The 15,400-nt window shown below is 37.9% G+C and overlaps 1 protein-coding gene across 3 annotated transcripts; it reads left to right on the top strand.

The window, feature by feature from the left end:
• Positions 1–5,559: 5,559 nt before the first annotated feature.
• LOC113763400 lies at positions 5,560–12,101 on the top strand. 3 transcript variants are annotated; one of them, XM_027307200.1, is made up of 5 exons: positions 5,560–5,970; positions 6,118–6,344; positions 7,526–7,585; positions 10,431–10,487; positions 11,799–12,101. In XM_027307200.1, exons 1-5 carry the CDS (start codon positions 5,650–5,652, stop codon positions 12,082–12,084), a joined length of 951 nt encoding a protein of 316 aa, XP_027163001.1. In that variant the 5' UTR covers positions 5,560–5,649; the 3' UTR covers positions 12,085–12,101. The 3 variants fall into 3 exon arrangements, with proteins under 3 accessions (XP_027163001.1, XP_027163000.1, XP_027162999.1); XM_027307199.1 differs by having other exon boundaries at positions 5,560–5,982; positions 11,802–12,101; XM_027307198.1 differs by having other exon boundaries at positions 5,560–5,982.
• Positions 12,102–15,400: the final 3,299 nt, after the last annotated feature.

The raw sequence follows: 15,400 nt of genomic DNA, 5'->3' as shown, positions 1-15,400 counted from the left end.
CACAGAGCCAGCAAGATATAAACGCTGCAAGATAACTCTCTTCCCGCAAGTGAAGTTTAACTCCGATGGTATTAAATACACCATTGTCTTGACTTGAAAATTTGCGCGGTTGTCCAATTTCGCCATCCGGATTTTGGGTTGCTTGAGCACGAGATGCCCTCTTTATCCTTCTCTGCTTTGGCTTTGAGTACCTGGTTTTGCCTTTAAACCAGAAATTAATCCACTGGTCAGCAGAAACTCCAGCTTTGTTGGATTCCCCACGTTGGAGATGATGTAAGGCTGCGAACAGATACTCACAACTTTGTGGAATATGCCTTAATTTCTTTTCATTAACCCCAGTTAGCTCCTCCGCGCATGGGATTACCTCTTCATAGATACCCCCGATGATTGGAAGTCCCCCCAACTTGTGCAAGTCCCAAAGTGAAAGAGACAGTTCTCCAACAGATGTATGCAAGGTATTAGTGTCCGGACACCACGCCTCGCAGAATGCTCTAAGTACATGGAGGTTCCTATCATATGTGAAAAGCGAAGCATATAAGGCATCAAACAAGCAATTTTCACGGAGTTCTTGTTTGTTCCTGCCGAGAATATCCTCCAACCACTCCCAATAATTCTCGATGTAACTGAATGCACCACTGAGTCTCAAGGAAGGACCCCAATGTGCATCTCCATCTATGATCCGCCTGCCAAGGGTCTGAAAAGGAGTTGTCCTTGGCTCCTTATGATGAATAAGGGATTTCAAGGAGTGAACCTTCGTGCCATCATCTTGAGGAAGGTCGAGTGACCAATTCTTTAACTCTGGGTACTGGTGAGAAGGCCACTTACCTGAGTAACTTCCTTGTATAGGGGGATGCACTAATAATTTCGTTCCTTTGTCACCGGAGTCACCATCGCTGTCAGTGATAAGGAGATACTTTTCGTTTGAAAAAGCGACTTCCTTGAACACCACCATTGCATCAAGATTAACCTGCAGCAAAAGGAAGGAAAAAGAAAGTTTGGTTAAAATGGCATGGTCGAAGATAGTAAAAGCTTCTTGAATTTTGGGTGAGTTTTATTGAAGTGGGTAATTGTCATTCTTCCTTGGTACTCCTCAAGCCATGATATGGCTCTCGTGGGAGTTTGCGGTTGCGCCTTCTTCAAATTTTGGTGCGCACCTCCTTGGTACTCCTCAAGCCATAATATGGCTCTCGTGGGAGTTTGCGGTTGCACCTTCTTCAAATTTCTTGGTTGCACCTTCTTCATGTACTCCTCAAGCCATAATATGGCTCTCGTGGGAGTTTGCGGTTGCACCTTCTTCAAATCTTGGCATGCGCATCTCCTTCAATGTCTCCTAAGCATAATAGGCTTCGTGGGAGTTCGCGGTTGCACTCTTCAAATTTGCTTGCGCCACTCCTTCATGTACTCCTCAAGCATAATAGGCTTTCGTGGGAGTTTCGGTGGCACTTCTTCAAATTTTGTGTCCACTGTGTATGTTGTAATGATGGATCCTCCCCTTCATAAAAAAAAAAAAAAAAGGTATTGACAAGAAGTAAAGGTCATGGAGTATGCAAATTACCCTGGTGTTGTGAATTCCAAGAGCTGTGGTTCTCAAATTGTGGACAAAATTAGAGCACCAATTTGCTTCAAATGAAAGGTACGAGCACGAGATGCAACCTGAAAGAAAAAAAAAAAAAAAAAGAGAAAAAAATCTCTTTGAGATCATCCTTAAAAAAAAAAAAAAAAAAAAAACAAGGCAAGAAAAAAAAAAAAAAGGAGGGGAAAATGACATTGACAAGAAATAAATGCCATAAGGTATGTGAATTACTTAGCGTTTGAAGTCCAAGAGCTATGGTCCTAAATTGTAGACCACAATTGGGACGTGAATTTGCTCCAGTAAGAAAGTGCCAATGTCAGCTGCAACTTGAAAAAAAAAAAAGAAAAAAAAAAAGAAGAAAGTCCATCAAGAACAAAATTTTGCCTTGCTTCCTAAGAGGGGACATTCAAGAAAAAAACGTGGCGCGGGGCATGTGTTGCTCTAACCAATTAACATCAGCAAAATTGCATGCAAATAACTTCAATTGCAATTTAAATAAAGAAGCAATATGGACCTGGCCATGAATAAAGAAGGCCATGGTATGCAGCAACGGAAGGAAAACGCGTGCACTTTGCATGCAAGAGAGTACAGAGCTTAAGGTTTCTTGGCCCGGAATTCAATTGTTAATCTATGCCCATTAAATTTCAAAAGAGCATTCAGATGTCGACAATTTGGGGACACTAATAAAACCCGAGTTTGAAAATTTCAATCCTACAAGCATAGCAATCATTGATTATTTCATGAAAGTTTGTCCGCTTAATTTGAGGCAACAAACTGTCGCCTAGTCTCACTGGAAGACAAAATTTCAGTTTGGTTCACGGCTCAATTCGGCAAATTCCGATTCGGCAAAGTGAGTTATAAAGACTCAACATTTAAGCAGGAGTGAAGATGGGTGATACCTGAGTAATGCGAGGCCTACTTGTGGTGAAGGCTAACGTCTTGGTGCTTGCAACCCGAGTTACTTGGAGCTATTCGGCAAGTACTTGAAATACTTGAAGGACGCATGCAATTTTCCTGCAGCAGTATCAAGCGTAAAGAAAAAAAAAAAATCAAATCTGCAGCACCAATGAGAACAAAAGATTGTGACATGCAATATGTCTAGGCAGCTAGCAAGAAAGCTATCGATTCTTTGGTAATATGTGATGAACAACACAGCAAATTTGGCAAGCATTGTGTGAATGTTAAGCTGAAAAAAAAAAATGAAATCGAAACTAAAGGAAGGCTCAACGATTACCTCGGAGGTGTAGAGAATTTTTCTCTCCCCACGATGCTGCGATTCGTTTAGCTATATTTGAAGCCGCAAGGAGAAATTAGAGTGCTCAAACCGTAAGGGATCTTATTGTTTAGTTGTACTTGAAGCCGTAAGGGATCCCATTGGTTTCTTTTATAGAGCTCAAGCCATGCAATAAAAAAAAAAGGAAATCAAAGTTCATTTGGAAATTGCGGGAATTGAGTATCACGGAATTGGTTTCCAAAAGCCGGCTAGTTGATAGCTTCCAATTGTTTACAAGTTGATTTTAGCAGTTGTTAGTTTGCTATAATGGTGCTTGATTGAATGTTCGGTCTAGGCAGTAGACCAATTTTGATTGGCACATGGTCTTGGAAGCAATTAAAGGTCATAAGGAATGTGAGCAGTCCAATGTCCAAGAAGATTGCCTAATTCTTCATCGCTTGGTGGTTGGTTTTGGCAATTATCAATTCATTGCAAGTGCGCAATTTAGTACCTGCCGAATTGATGCATCATGAAAAAAAAAAAGGGAAATGATTGAAAGTGGTGTGTTTCTAATTCTCTAGGAATCAATTGCAAATAAAAGGGAAAGTGGGCTCGTGATTCTTTAAAGCATTGAAGCCACGGCAGTATGATTCTATACATGAATCAATTGGAAGCTACAAGTTTCGGCAATTGTGCTTCTTTAAATCAAGCTTAAGAAATCAATTCCAATTTGGAAGCTACAGGATTCGGCAGCCATCGATTTTGCTTCCTGGTTTGAAACCTCATGCAAGGTACCAATGGCCGGCTGGAATTTGCAAGGGCTGATTATAACAAGATCATGAACTTGGAAAGCTGCTAAATTCGAGTAACTTCCAATTAGCTGAGATGCGAATTGGAAATTATCGGTTCGATTTAGCAAGTCTGCCGCATATAATTCTGAGTGCCGAAGTGTGAAGACATTTCCTAATCCTTGCACCACGTCTCGGCTCTCTAAAGTGGAAGTTTCATGTTAAGTATTCCACCGAACAAAGTGATAGCCATGCTTTGATTATTATATGTTGGGCGGTGCAATGGTCATAGAAGTTTTCCAAGTGCACGAGACTAATAGCAAGCAACAAATTCATTGTAGTCAATTGGGGAATGATCCTGCGCATTGCACTTAGCCATAGACCACACATTGAATTAATCACTTAGTGAGCCTCTTATATAAAGGGAATGGTCCAGGCCTTTCTCTTATATTTAAAAAAAAAAATCATCATCAAATACTTCAAGTCTCTATTTCAATCCTTGACAAGCAAGTCTCAATTGAGTCTTGAAGTGGGGGCATTTGTAGACAAAGAAAATTTATTTAATTTATTTTAGTCAAGATTTATTCAAACTAAATCGGTCTTGATTAAATTAAATTAAATTATAGGAGTCCATCATGTTTTGGACTGGCAAATCGGGCCAATATCATATGGGCTATTAAATCAAATTAAATCCATAATGTCCGTTTAAGTTAGAGTGATTTAATTGATTTATTAAATTCACAATGGACTATTTGGGTTGGCCCAATATTCAAGCCCAAGTTAAATGGATTTCTTGGATAACAAGTGACCCAAAATGCAGGAAGATTCTGAGGGTTTTCTTGAAGACCTAACCTACATATTTTGGCTATAAATAGAGGTCTTCCCTCAAGGCAAAGGGAGAGAAAAATCCCTAACATTCGGAGAAACTCTGTCAAATTCCCTCAAGAGCTTTCTTCCTCAAATCCAAATCCAAATCAAGTCAAACAAATCCTCCTGCTATCGGTGTTGAAGACTCGAAGTTCCAAGTGTTTGACGCCATCATCAAATCAATTGTTTTCTACGCCGAAATTGTAGGAAACACCCTTTCGATTGGAGAACAAGTCTTTTCGCCCCTTCAATTGAAGCTATTCGAAGAAAAGAATCAGGGGATTAATTTCTTTGATTCAAGAACTTTCAGAGATTGTAACCCGCTTATTATTTGATTTAATAAATTTGATATTTGTGCAAGTTTTCTTGTCTTTTATTTTAGGCAACAAAATTTGTGCTTACACACTCTTCACGGTCATCTGCTACTATTATCTCAAACTCTACATCTTCTGCTTTTTCTACATCTTTTACTAATATATATTTATATAAATTATTTTTAAAAAAATTTATTAAATCAGAGTTGAACCAATCCGATCGATTCAATTAACGTCGAGTTTGTCGGGCCCCTGCGAATTAAGAAAGAATTAACAGAAATGGCTGGCAGGAAGATGACCCAAGAAGAAGAAGAAACTGAGAGAGAGAGAGAGAGAGAGAGAGAGAGAGAGAGAGAGAGAGAGAGAGAGGGAAAAGACAGAATATTGGATTTTGGAAGAATGATTGCATAAATTTTCTTATCAGATCTCTACACATTTTGGAGTTTTATACATTCAATAAGTCGGTGCCAGTACTGCATGCAACTAACTAACTAACTTTTCCAAATTCTGTTACAACTTCCTCTAACCACTTTTGGCTCCACGCGGTAATTGCACTAATAGTCCCTAGCAGTTTTTAGTTTTTCAAAGAAACCCCTGTTCCTGACAGAGTTTTTAAAACACTGCCTTAACCTACTCTAGGGAGGTCCAGGTGGACCTGCGGAGGAAGCGAACAACAAACTGAAACACCATCGGGTGAGATAGCACTCCTGCCTCGTCAAGACTTCTGTATAGTCTTTGGTTGTTCCTTTTTTTTACTGATGTTCCTGTGTCCAGTGTGTCGGGTGACGCATCTGTTGTTGTCTGTCTATTGTTCCTTCCTCTCTGAAGTTCCTGTGTCGGTGTCTCTGTTGTCTCTCTCTTCTTTAGTTGCAAGTTGGTATTAGTAAGAGCAAAATGGCAATGGCGTTGCGCGTGGTTCTTAACAAAGCCGTGGGTCGTCAACTCAAAGGAGGCAAGTTAAGGTTTTTGGGTGCAATCAGCAGTGGCTGCCAGCACTCCATCGTCGGCCACAATTCTTCACGCTCAAATAACAATAATGATACTCATCTACCTTCCTCAAATTGCTGGTGTCGTCACTACTATTTTCTACCATCTCCTCCCGCCGTAAGAGTTCTCGATTTCCCGACTGTTGCTGGCGTTCGTCGTGTCCACGATGCCGAGACCGACGATAGGGTCAGAAAATTGGGTGAATTTGCAGTCAAGGCTCGCAATCAGGGCTCCGCCCAGGTTTGTGTTGTTTAATTAAAACGAAAAAAGGGTCTTTTTGTTTGTGCTATTTCTTCCTCTTCTTCTTCCTTGTTCCCCTAAACAACTGACAAGTACCCATACTGTGGATGGTTGCTACTGTTGAGTTTGTTTTAGGATGGTGTTGATGGTGGAGTGGAAATTCAGTTTGTGAGGCCGGTGAGAGCAAGCTTTAAGCTTTCGATGGGCCTTATCTACTACATAACGCTCGAGGCACTTCGTGGAAAAGCCGACATGAATGTCTACTATGCGGAAGTTCTCGACTGCCCTGACCAAAATCTGTTGAAATTGATCAAGTGGGAGCAGGTCAATGAGTCATTCTCCTACCCCTTCGAAGAAATAAGGTAAAAAAAAAGTCTTTCTGTGTTGTTCCATATTAAAATAGCCAAACCTTTGGGTATTGTCTTCTCTGCTTCGCTTCAAACTCAAAGGTACGACAGAAGAAGATGAAATTCCAGTGTTTGGCTTTGCTTATTTATGTTATAGTCTGGATTTTTAGTGAAAGAATTTTCTTTTTTAAGAAATTGCTAGATGTCACTATTCTCGTGGCATATTTATGATATTCATGCTTTTATTATGGTTTCTTGAAATCAATGAGAGGTGAAGCGCCTGATGTCATTTCTTCTTTCCCCAGTACAAGCATGTTGATTTTTGTGATATCATTTCTTCTGGACCTTAGTTTTCTTTTGGCATTGGAACCAAAGATCCAAGATTTATTTGGATCCGTAATCCTCCCAATTTTATTGGGGAATTTAATTTTTTTTGGCAATTGGAGAACACATGTTTTTTTGAAATTCCTGGAGTTGAGAGTAATTTAATACCCTTAGACCAAGAAAAGGTCCTAGGTCATTTCATGTGCTTTGGTCATCCTCAAGGATCTGGCTGCTGCACGAGTAGCCATGTTAGACAAATGGATCGTACAGAATAAACGTCTTTCATCTTCAATAACTTTAGCTTTTGAACAAAATAGTAATTTACCATGCACTCCAGCTATTTGACCTGTATTCAACCATCTTGATATTTTCACTATTTGGGATAGCATAGGATAGTTAATACAGAAAAACTGGAGAAGGATGTAATGCTTTATCTCTGTAATTACAGATGGATGCAACCCATCTTCTAATAATCAATCACAAACCCAAGGCCCAAAAAAAGAGAAAAAAAGCCAGGCCACTTGGTCCTTTGGTTCTAATGTAGATTTTGGTTAAAATCAAACAGCAGAGCTTCTGGAGTTAACTAAGTCTTTCTATAAGACAAACGACCTAAGCTTGTTTAATACAAGAGTTAAAAAAAATTATAGATCCCTGTATATAAGTATGTGGGTGTGTGTGTGCGAGTGCGGATGCTTCTTTTGGGGTGCAATGAGTGCATCCCTAATGTATGGGTATGTGGATGGATTTCTATATGCAGCAACAATTTGTGATGGTCTTTTCTTTGCTTCTTGATTCTTGAATGAGTTGTTTAAACTTCAATAAGAATTTTCTGTTTGATTTACTAGAGTTTATGTAAACTGTTCCTCCTATAGATTGAGCAAGTTTCTTGAGAAAAAGTACCGACGCGAGAGAGCAGCTGCCAAGAACTATCTGTAAGTGTGGTTGCTGTTTTTGCGAATTCATTATTTATTCATCTATATATGCTCACTCTCCACTGTTATATTTTTGTTTTTGAGGTTCATCATCTGTGTGCCTGTATACCGCAATGTACATTTTGTCCTGTCTCTCTTCTTCACCTACCCCACCTAATTCCTTGGAAAGTCTTTAGAAGCCAGTCTTCGTGTATTGATACTCATGGGACTCTTGAGTGGTGCTCGTAATGTGAGATATTTTGAGGGATGTATAATTCATAGCATTTTGGCCATTTTTATGGGCTTCAAATTTTTTCCTTTCATAGTTTAAAGAAATTTGTTATTCTCTGATAGCTTCTTTGTTCTTATTTGAAATTTGTCTCACAAATTGAGGACATTTCTTGAAAATGTAGTAGCAAAAGTGATGATGTCAATATGCCAATGATAGGTGACAATAAGGAATTTTGGAGTCTTTTTCTTTCTTGTTTTGGGCTAGTTTTGCCAGAGGAGCAAACTTTGATGTTTGTGAGATCTAAGCTCTACAAACGATCAAAGTTAAAAAAGTGACTAATTAGGGAAGATCACATGGCAGCTGTAACTATTGATCTCTGTTGTAGTGAACTATCGCAAAATCAAGAAGCTTCTTCTGGGATTAAGATGTATGAGAGAAAGTGTTTTGTTTACATGCATTTTTTGATTGTGTTAACTTGTTTCTTGAGAGGAAAACTGTAGTGTGCTTAAGTTGATTGTGGTTTACATTTTGTGAGCTTGAGATGATCTTTCTTGTGCGTGAATTGTCATCTCTTTCTTCTATTTTTTATATGGTCGTACTCTAGTCCCTGAAGTATGTGTTCATTCATATTAACGGATTTTTCATATTGGTGTCTGGTGTTGAATTTTGGAAGAAAAGCAAAGGGCAAGAAATAACAGCTGAAAACAGTTTTTGCTATGTTTTTCTCCTCTTTTCTATCTCTGTGGCTATCTGTCCTACTCCATCACCACCTCCTGTCTTTTTCCTGCTGTCCGCATCCCCTCTTCTTTGCCTTTCTTTTGCACCTTCCCTGCCCTTTCCCCATTCCCTGCAAGATCTCCACTCTCTGCTCCCTTTCCCGTTCCCTTCTTCCTCTACTTCTGAGCTGGTTTGATAGTAGTATGTTGGATAATGCTGGTCTTGTTGCATAGTAATGAAAGGAGGTGTTGATACTTGTAGACTGCAGTGCCAATGATTCAGGAAGTTCTGCAAAATGAGTGGAAACTGGATTGGACGACAAGGAGGGGACTGCTGCCAAATAACTGCAGTTTGCTCTTGAGCATTAAGTCATTAGAAACATTGGTTTTTTAAGGATTTATATTCGGAGCCTGCATCTCCACATGAAATTTCTTTCCATGATCTGTTTGTTGAACCATCGACAATTGAAAATAACATTTTACAACCTCCTCCCATCCTCTGTTAGTACTTTTCCATGATCTGATGTATAGGTAGTGGTGATGGTGAGTGTTGTCCACTTACTGCCTGCTAGATCATTTCCATGAGCTGTCCTTTACGGTGTTCTTTAACCAACATTTGCCCCTTAGTGCATTGTTGAAATCAGTGAAGTTCTGATACTCATGATTCCATAGGTCAAAGGGTCAAGAAGTCTTGGTCCAGTCTACAAGGTGAAAATCAGCTCCCCGGTTGGACCGTTGGCGTGAAAACCTCTTGCACCCTTGACTATCCTGTTTACTATACTTCTGGGATTGGAATTGGAGAAAGATAATGAGAAGATTACCAATACTTTTCTGGATGACTACTGTCTTATCCAAGTTGCGAAGTTCTGTTCCATTGTTTAAATGACTGCATGCCATGACTCCTTTGTTTTGTGCTTAGCTTCTAATTTGTTGTTCACCGTAGGAGATTAGAAGAGATTGAAAACTGCAGCTTAATATGTCTGCATGCCATGTACATTGTGGAAAGCTATCAAATAGCTATTTGTTGCATTGTCATTAGCTTGAGTTAGCTTAAGGAAAATAAAGGACTGTTTTGATTGCTTGAATTAGGTATTCTTGTGGTTTACATATACAGTCATCCACAATGAGCATGTGTAAATTGATCAAGTTGCTTCTTTCTGTTGGAAATCAGTTATTCAAATAGAACTCCTTTTTTTTCCCATTCTTGTGATGATTCTGCTTATTGCTTCCATTACATCAGTTGTCCAGCTTACGTCATTTGGACTTGTGGAGTTTCATTCAGTATAATCACCAGGAACTTTTGGTGGAGGATGGAATGAGTATATTTTACACTAACATGTAGTGCTTTCATTCTTTTTAGTGGGAGAGCTGGTTTGAGGTGGCCTTGAGGTTTTAGGTTAGAATTGAGAAAATATTACCTGTTTGCTCACATTTAAATTTTTTCCAGTTTTGAACTTCTAAAGAAGTCATAAGCTGTTTTCTAATATCCGAGGAGTGAGGTTTTCCATCTCTGGGATGGGTCAATGGAATTTCAAGGTACGCCTTTTTCGATCTGGTTTGCAAGAGAGCACAACTTGGAGTAATGACTAGGCCATGTACAGTTTAAAGGTCTGGCTGAAACTTCATGTGCTGGGGTTGCCTTTCATGTATAAATATATTGTACAGAGTCTCTGAGAATTTTGGAGCCACGATTGTGCTGGTTGTTAGGGAACTCTATTTGGAGAGACACGTTATTCCCTTGTCATCATTAAATTGTAAAGTTGAACATGCACCTAGGGCCGTTCACTGAGACTGATTTGAGATAAATGTTATCCTTTTTCGTATTTATATTCCTGAAATTCCTTTTTTTCTCATATTCAGTTGCTTCCAATCGTAGCTTCTTGTTTATTGTTTTTTATGATTTTTTGCCCCCTCACAGAGTGAGCACATTGCTTGAAGAACAGCAACTACGATGTAGAATCCCTGAGGGCGCCAAGTAAGTGGTGTTAGCACTGTTTATTTATTTTTTCAGCAATGCATGAAATGCTTGCAATTTTGTATATTAGATGGATTTAATCTTTAGAAGCTGTGGTGTTGCCATCTGGTAAAAGAATTATAGAATAGAAGACAAAACTCTGGTTTATGCAATTGATTGAGTGAATAGGTCCACGTAAATTTCTCATGTGTGCCTGGGGCCGGATCGCTGCTTTAGGTTTAGTCAACATGTCATGTAGATAATATAATAGTGGGCCTTGAAGGAGAACATCACAGTTCGTGGATAATTACATGTGTTTGTATGGTCTTGCTCTCCTTTTCTGTTCCTTTTTGCTTTTTCCTTTGCAAGTCATTGTATTTCCTCCCTAGGTCATGGGTATTAAGTAGTAGATTTGGTGGTTATGAAATGGATTTTTACTTATTTTGAGGACATTTGGAGAAAGATGCAAAGCACAGTCTTCATGGAGGTTTTTTTTTAATATCCAAATCATTTTCCCCCTTTTTGATTTTAAAGTGGGACTGGACGAGTCATGTATTGTCTGTTTTGTTCATCCGTGCTACGTTACTACTACACACATGTTGCATGAAAGTTATGGAGCAACAACCAACCTTTCTGTACATTTTTGTGACTGCAATTGATGCAATTTAGCGATGGTATGTTAGTCATGAAACTCTGGGGTTCTGGCAGTGAGGAGATTTAACGGAGTTTGATAAAGCACTCCTGGAGCAATAGTGAAGGAGATTTATGAATAAGCAGGGTGCGCTATGTGTAGAAGAGTAATCAGCCAGTATATTGTTGTGGATCAAGGCCCATAACAATGAAGCTTTGAACTTCTCACGCAGAATTCCTCTCTCTCGGGGATGGAAATAAAAGTAAAAATGGACTTTTCGATAAGTTAATAATTCTTTAAAACGGTTATAGTTGTCTCAGGTAATAATGAACAATTTTTCTCAACCCGTTTGAAGCACGTTAGTTTCCAGGAGAGAAGGTCAGAAAACTTATGTGCCACAGAAATAAAGCTTTTTTTGCTTCGGAAGCTGTGCGTGAAAACATGTTAACATGTGACATGTCTGGCATGGAAGAAAGATTTGCAAAGAGCCAGATTTTGTGTCTTAGTGGTAGATGCATTATCAGTCCTCTGCACAGCTTAATTTGTCAAGAATGGGGCATTTTGATTTAGTCGCCTTTTTAGGTTTGCTTTTGGTTGGAATGTGCTAAAACATATGGTCTCTGCACATGCACGCTTGTAGCAGTATGTACCATTACCTCATTCATTATGTCTAATCATTAGTGAAACTTTTGCATTTTCAGCAGATATTCTGAAGCAAAATTCCAACAAAATTGGGGACCTGGGATGCTGAACAGTGATGATTGTCCACCTACTCCACCTGAAACTTTTTATCTTTGGGCTACTTTCACCCTCGGTATCGTCCCAGTTTTTGACATTAAAACTTATGAAATGGTCTACGAGTATGCTATGTTTGCAATAGGAGCTCAATTTAAGAATGAGGTCACGAGATGGCCTGTTAAATACTTTTTTCGTTTAATCTCATATACGTACATGTATGATGATCTTCCATTGCAATTCAATACATGAAGAAGACAATTTTCTTATATCAGGCCCACTTCCAATAAGTCTGTTTTGTCTGATAATTTGGTTCTTGAGAAACGATTTATACTTCGCTATTCTGCCTTGGAGAATGGGTTACATTCATAATGTAATCTCTGCTTCTAATCTCCTTACTTCCCGATGAGTTGAGATTCAGTGTTTTAATCAGCAGCAGTTTTGGGTAAAAAAGCAAAGTCAGTAATTATCTGCTACTGTATTTTGTTGCGAAGAATGATATATACGCACTCAGCAAGTTGAATAAATGCGCATTAGACGTTAACCTGGCATAAAATTCACATGATTTCAAGGTCTCTTTTTTCTCTTCGTTGTCATTTCTTGGCAAATGTTGCTCGCCCGATAAAATTTAGCTAACCACTGTAAATAAGGTGGAACTCGGAACTCATAGGATTGGTTCTTGTTTGTGGACAGGAGAAAAGATTCGATGTACCGAATTGTGACCCCCCGCCTATACTTGCGGAGACCCCGGAAATATATAATTAGAATTGTATTGTACCGCCGTGCCACTGGATTCTACTGTATAATCAGCAAAGTTTGGCAATGTATTTTCTTTCATTTACAATGTTTATCTAATCACGTCTTAATTATATTTACCTAATCTTGTGATGCTCTGACAGCGCATGGCCAACTTCCCGAGTCTTGTACACCTTCCTAGCCCCTCCCCAACACCCTCGCGGGTCTTCAGGACCAGGGGCAAGGGTCGTCAAAAAAGGAATTAGCACGGGTAATGCGATACTTGTGACATTAGCCCCTAGTCCCTTCATGTCCCCCTCAGGAAGGTACTGAGGATCACGTTTGTATTCAAGAATATGACAACTAGGAGCTTAGCACAGCCTAGGCCCCGGTAGTGATGAAATCAAATGAATAGAAAGATGCTTTTTCCTCTATTTAGGATAAATAAAAATCTGTTGTTATATTTTTCGTATAAGATTAACAGTAATATTTGTAAAATATCATTCCTAAAATCATAAATTACCAAATTAAGCATGTGCTTAACAATATAAGACCAAGCCAAACCAGATAATCATTAGCATTGTAGAAGATAACAGAAGATTGGCAAGTAGTTTTACAACAATTTGATGTCTTCAAGTGCAAGTTAGTCTTTCAGGGATGGAAAATGACATGTTGATTGTCTAATATGAAGTGCAATGATAAGTTACAATTACTAAATATCAAATATTGAGATCCATTAAGTTGTGCGATAGGATAGATTCGTAATGGATGTCAATATTGTGTCAAAAGATGCAAGATTAGCAATTCAGCTGTAAAGTGCTAACAAATGATTAATGAAAAGTGTTGATTTTTTTGGGGGCATAAATTAAAAAATGACCTCTTAGTGTTATAAAAAATGCTTGTAAGAAATTTTGTATTGAAATTTAAAATAATTTAAAATAATTCATTCATTAACTCACTTTTTATAGTGAATACAAGTAACAAATTAACAGAATATTCAACTAACAATTATCTGAAAAAATCTTAACAAAACATAATTTTCAACTAGAAAATCTTAAGTAAAATATTTGTCAACATATTGATCTCTAGTTAATAAATATTTTTATTCTTCTGCTAACTAAATTATTCTAATACTAAACATAATTTGGCAAAATTTGTAGGAAAAGTTAGCATATCTCAACACTCCTGTTTGCCACTTTTGCGTCAGATTTTGAATTATCTTCTCAAATTTTTTAATCTCGTTTTGGACAAGATTTTTGTAAGAAACTCTGCAACTGCTAATTAGGCTTGCAATGAACTTCTTCTTTTAGATTTTTATGCAAGCTAAAGATTAATCTTGCAACCAACCACTTCTTTTGCCTTCTCATGCCAAATTTCAAATAAAAGATGATTTTTTTTATGTTTCCAAATAACCTTCTCATAAGTTTTAAGTGGAACACCCTTCGATGATATTTGAACTTGTCCAGAGAATATGAAATTCTGAATGATTCTTCATAAATTTGTTATCACCATCAAAACCTGTAGATTTAAAAACATCAATATTATAATTTTGATAAATATCAGGAATTAATTTGATACCTCCTGAATCATCAATGATCTCCTCCTGAATTTTCTTCAGGATTTAAATTCTTGATTTCATTATGATTCATTTCAGAATTGTCAAAATTCGACTAATTTATAGTGAAACTTTTTCTTTTCATGTTAATTGAGAATAATTTAATCTCAATCAAATCATTAGCCATTATCCCTGTGAAAATGGCATCAAATGATATGTGAATGCTGACTTTAGATCTCTATCTAACTGCAACTCTGTGGTATCTAATTTGTGTATCCATCAATTTTTCAAATATTGACAATGCAAAATTTATCTCCGTCATATCTTGTAGATCATTGACTACCAAACAAGTCGAAAATTTAATGGCCCAAATTTTGTAAGTTTCACCACTAAAAGTTAAAATGTTTGACAAAAAGTTCATTCTTTTCATGATTTTGAACTTATAAAAGATTCTCACTAATGCACTCACTTTCAAAAAACACAGGCCTTCAGATATAGGCTCTTGATATCACTTTATTATTTTTTTTGGGTATAAACTAAGAAATAATAATTTAGTGTTGCAAAAAAAACTTATAAGAGAGTTGCATTGAAATTGAAAATAAGTTTATGTTATTCATTCATCAACTCACTATAATTATAGTGATTACAAGCAACAAACTAATAGATTCAATGGGTTAGGATATTTTTATACAAGTTGACCCTTGCTGCGGAGACTTCACTTTTCTTTCTAATAGATTCAAGTCAGCTTGCCGTTCCTCGTCATTTGCCTCACATAAGCCGCCATCTGAGGACTTGGAGTGAGGAACTCAACTGGGAGTACGGTCTTGGATCCATAAGTTAGGAAAAAAAGGTGTTTCTTGAGTCATCGATCTTGGGGTAGTTTGATAGATCCATCGGATGCTTGGTAATTCATCCATCCGAGATGTTCCAACTCGATGTAGGTGTGTCTTGAGGGCATCCAAAAGGGTTCTATTGAAATTTTCAGTTTGTCCATTAGCTTGCAGATGGTCTATCAAGATGAAATTTGTTTAATGTTAAGATCGTCACACCATTTCTTGAACGAGTTGTCAGCAAATTATTATCGATTGTTTGAGATAACAACCCGGGGTACACTAAATAGACAGATTACATTCTTCCCAAAGAATTTCTAGACAGCTCAACCTGTTATGACGCTCAATGGTTCGGTCTCTACCCATTTGATAAAATAGTCAATAGCCACTACTAGATAAGTGTGGTTACCCGAGACCCTAGACAGGGGTCTGACTATGTCTATTCCCC

This window comes from Coffea eugenioides, chromosome 2 (genome assembly GCF_003713205.1).
Source record: "Coffea eugenioides isolate CCC68of chromosome 2, Ceug_1.0, whole genome shotgun sequence".
Lineage (NCBI taxonomy): Eukaryota > Viridiplantae > Streptophyta > Magnoliopsida > Gentianales > Rubiaceae > Coffea > Coffea eugenioides.
Note: the sequence above shows the minus strand (reverse complement) of the source record. Positions and strands in the feature narration are given on the sequence as shown.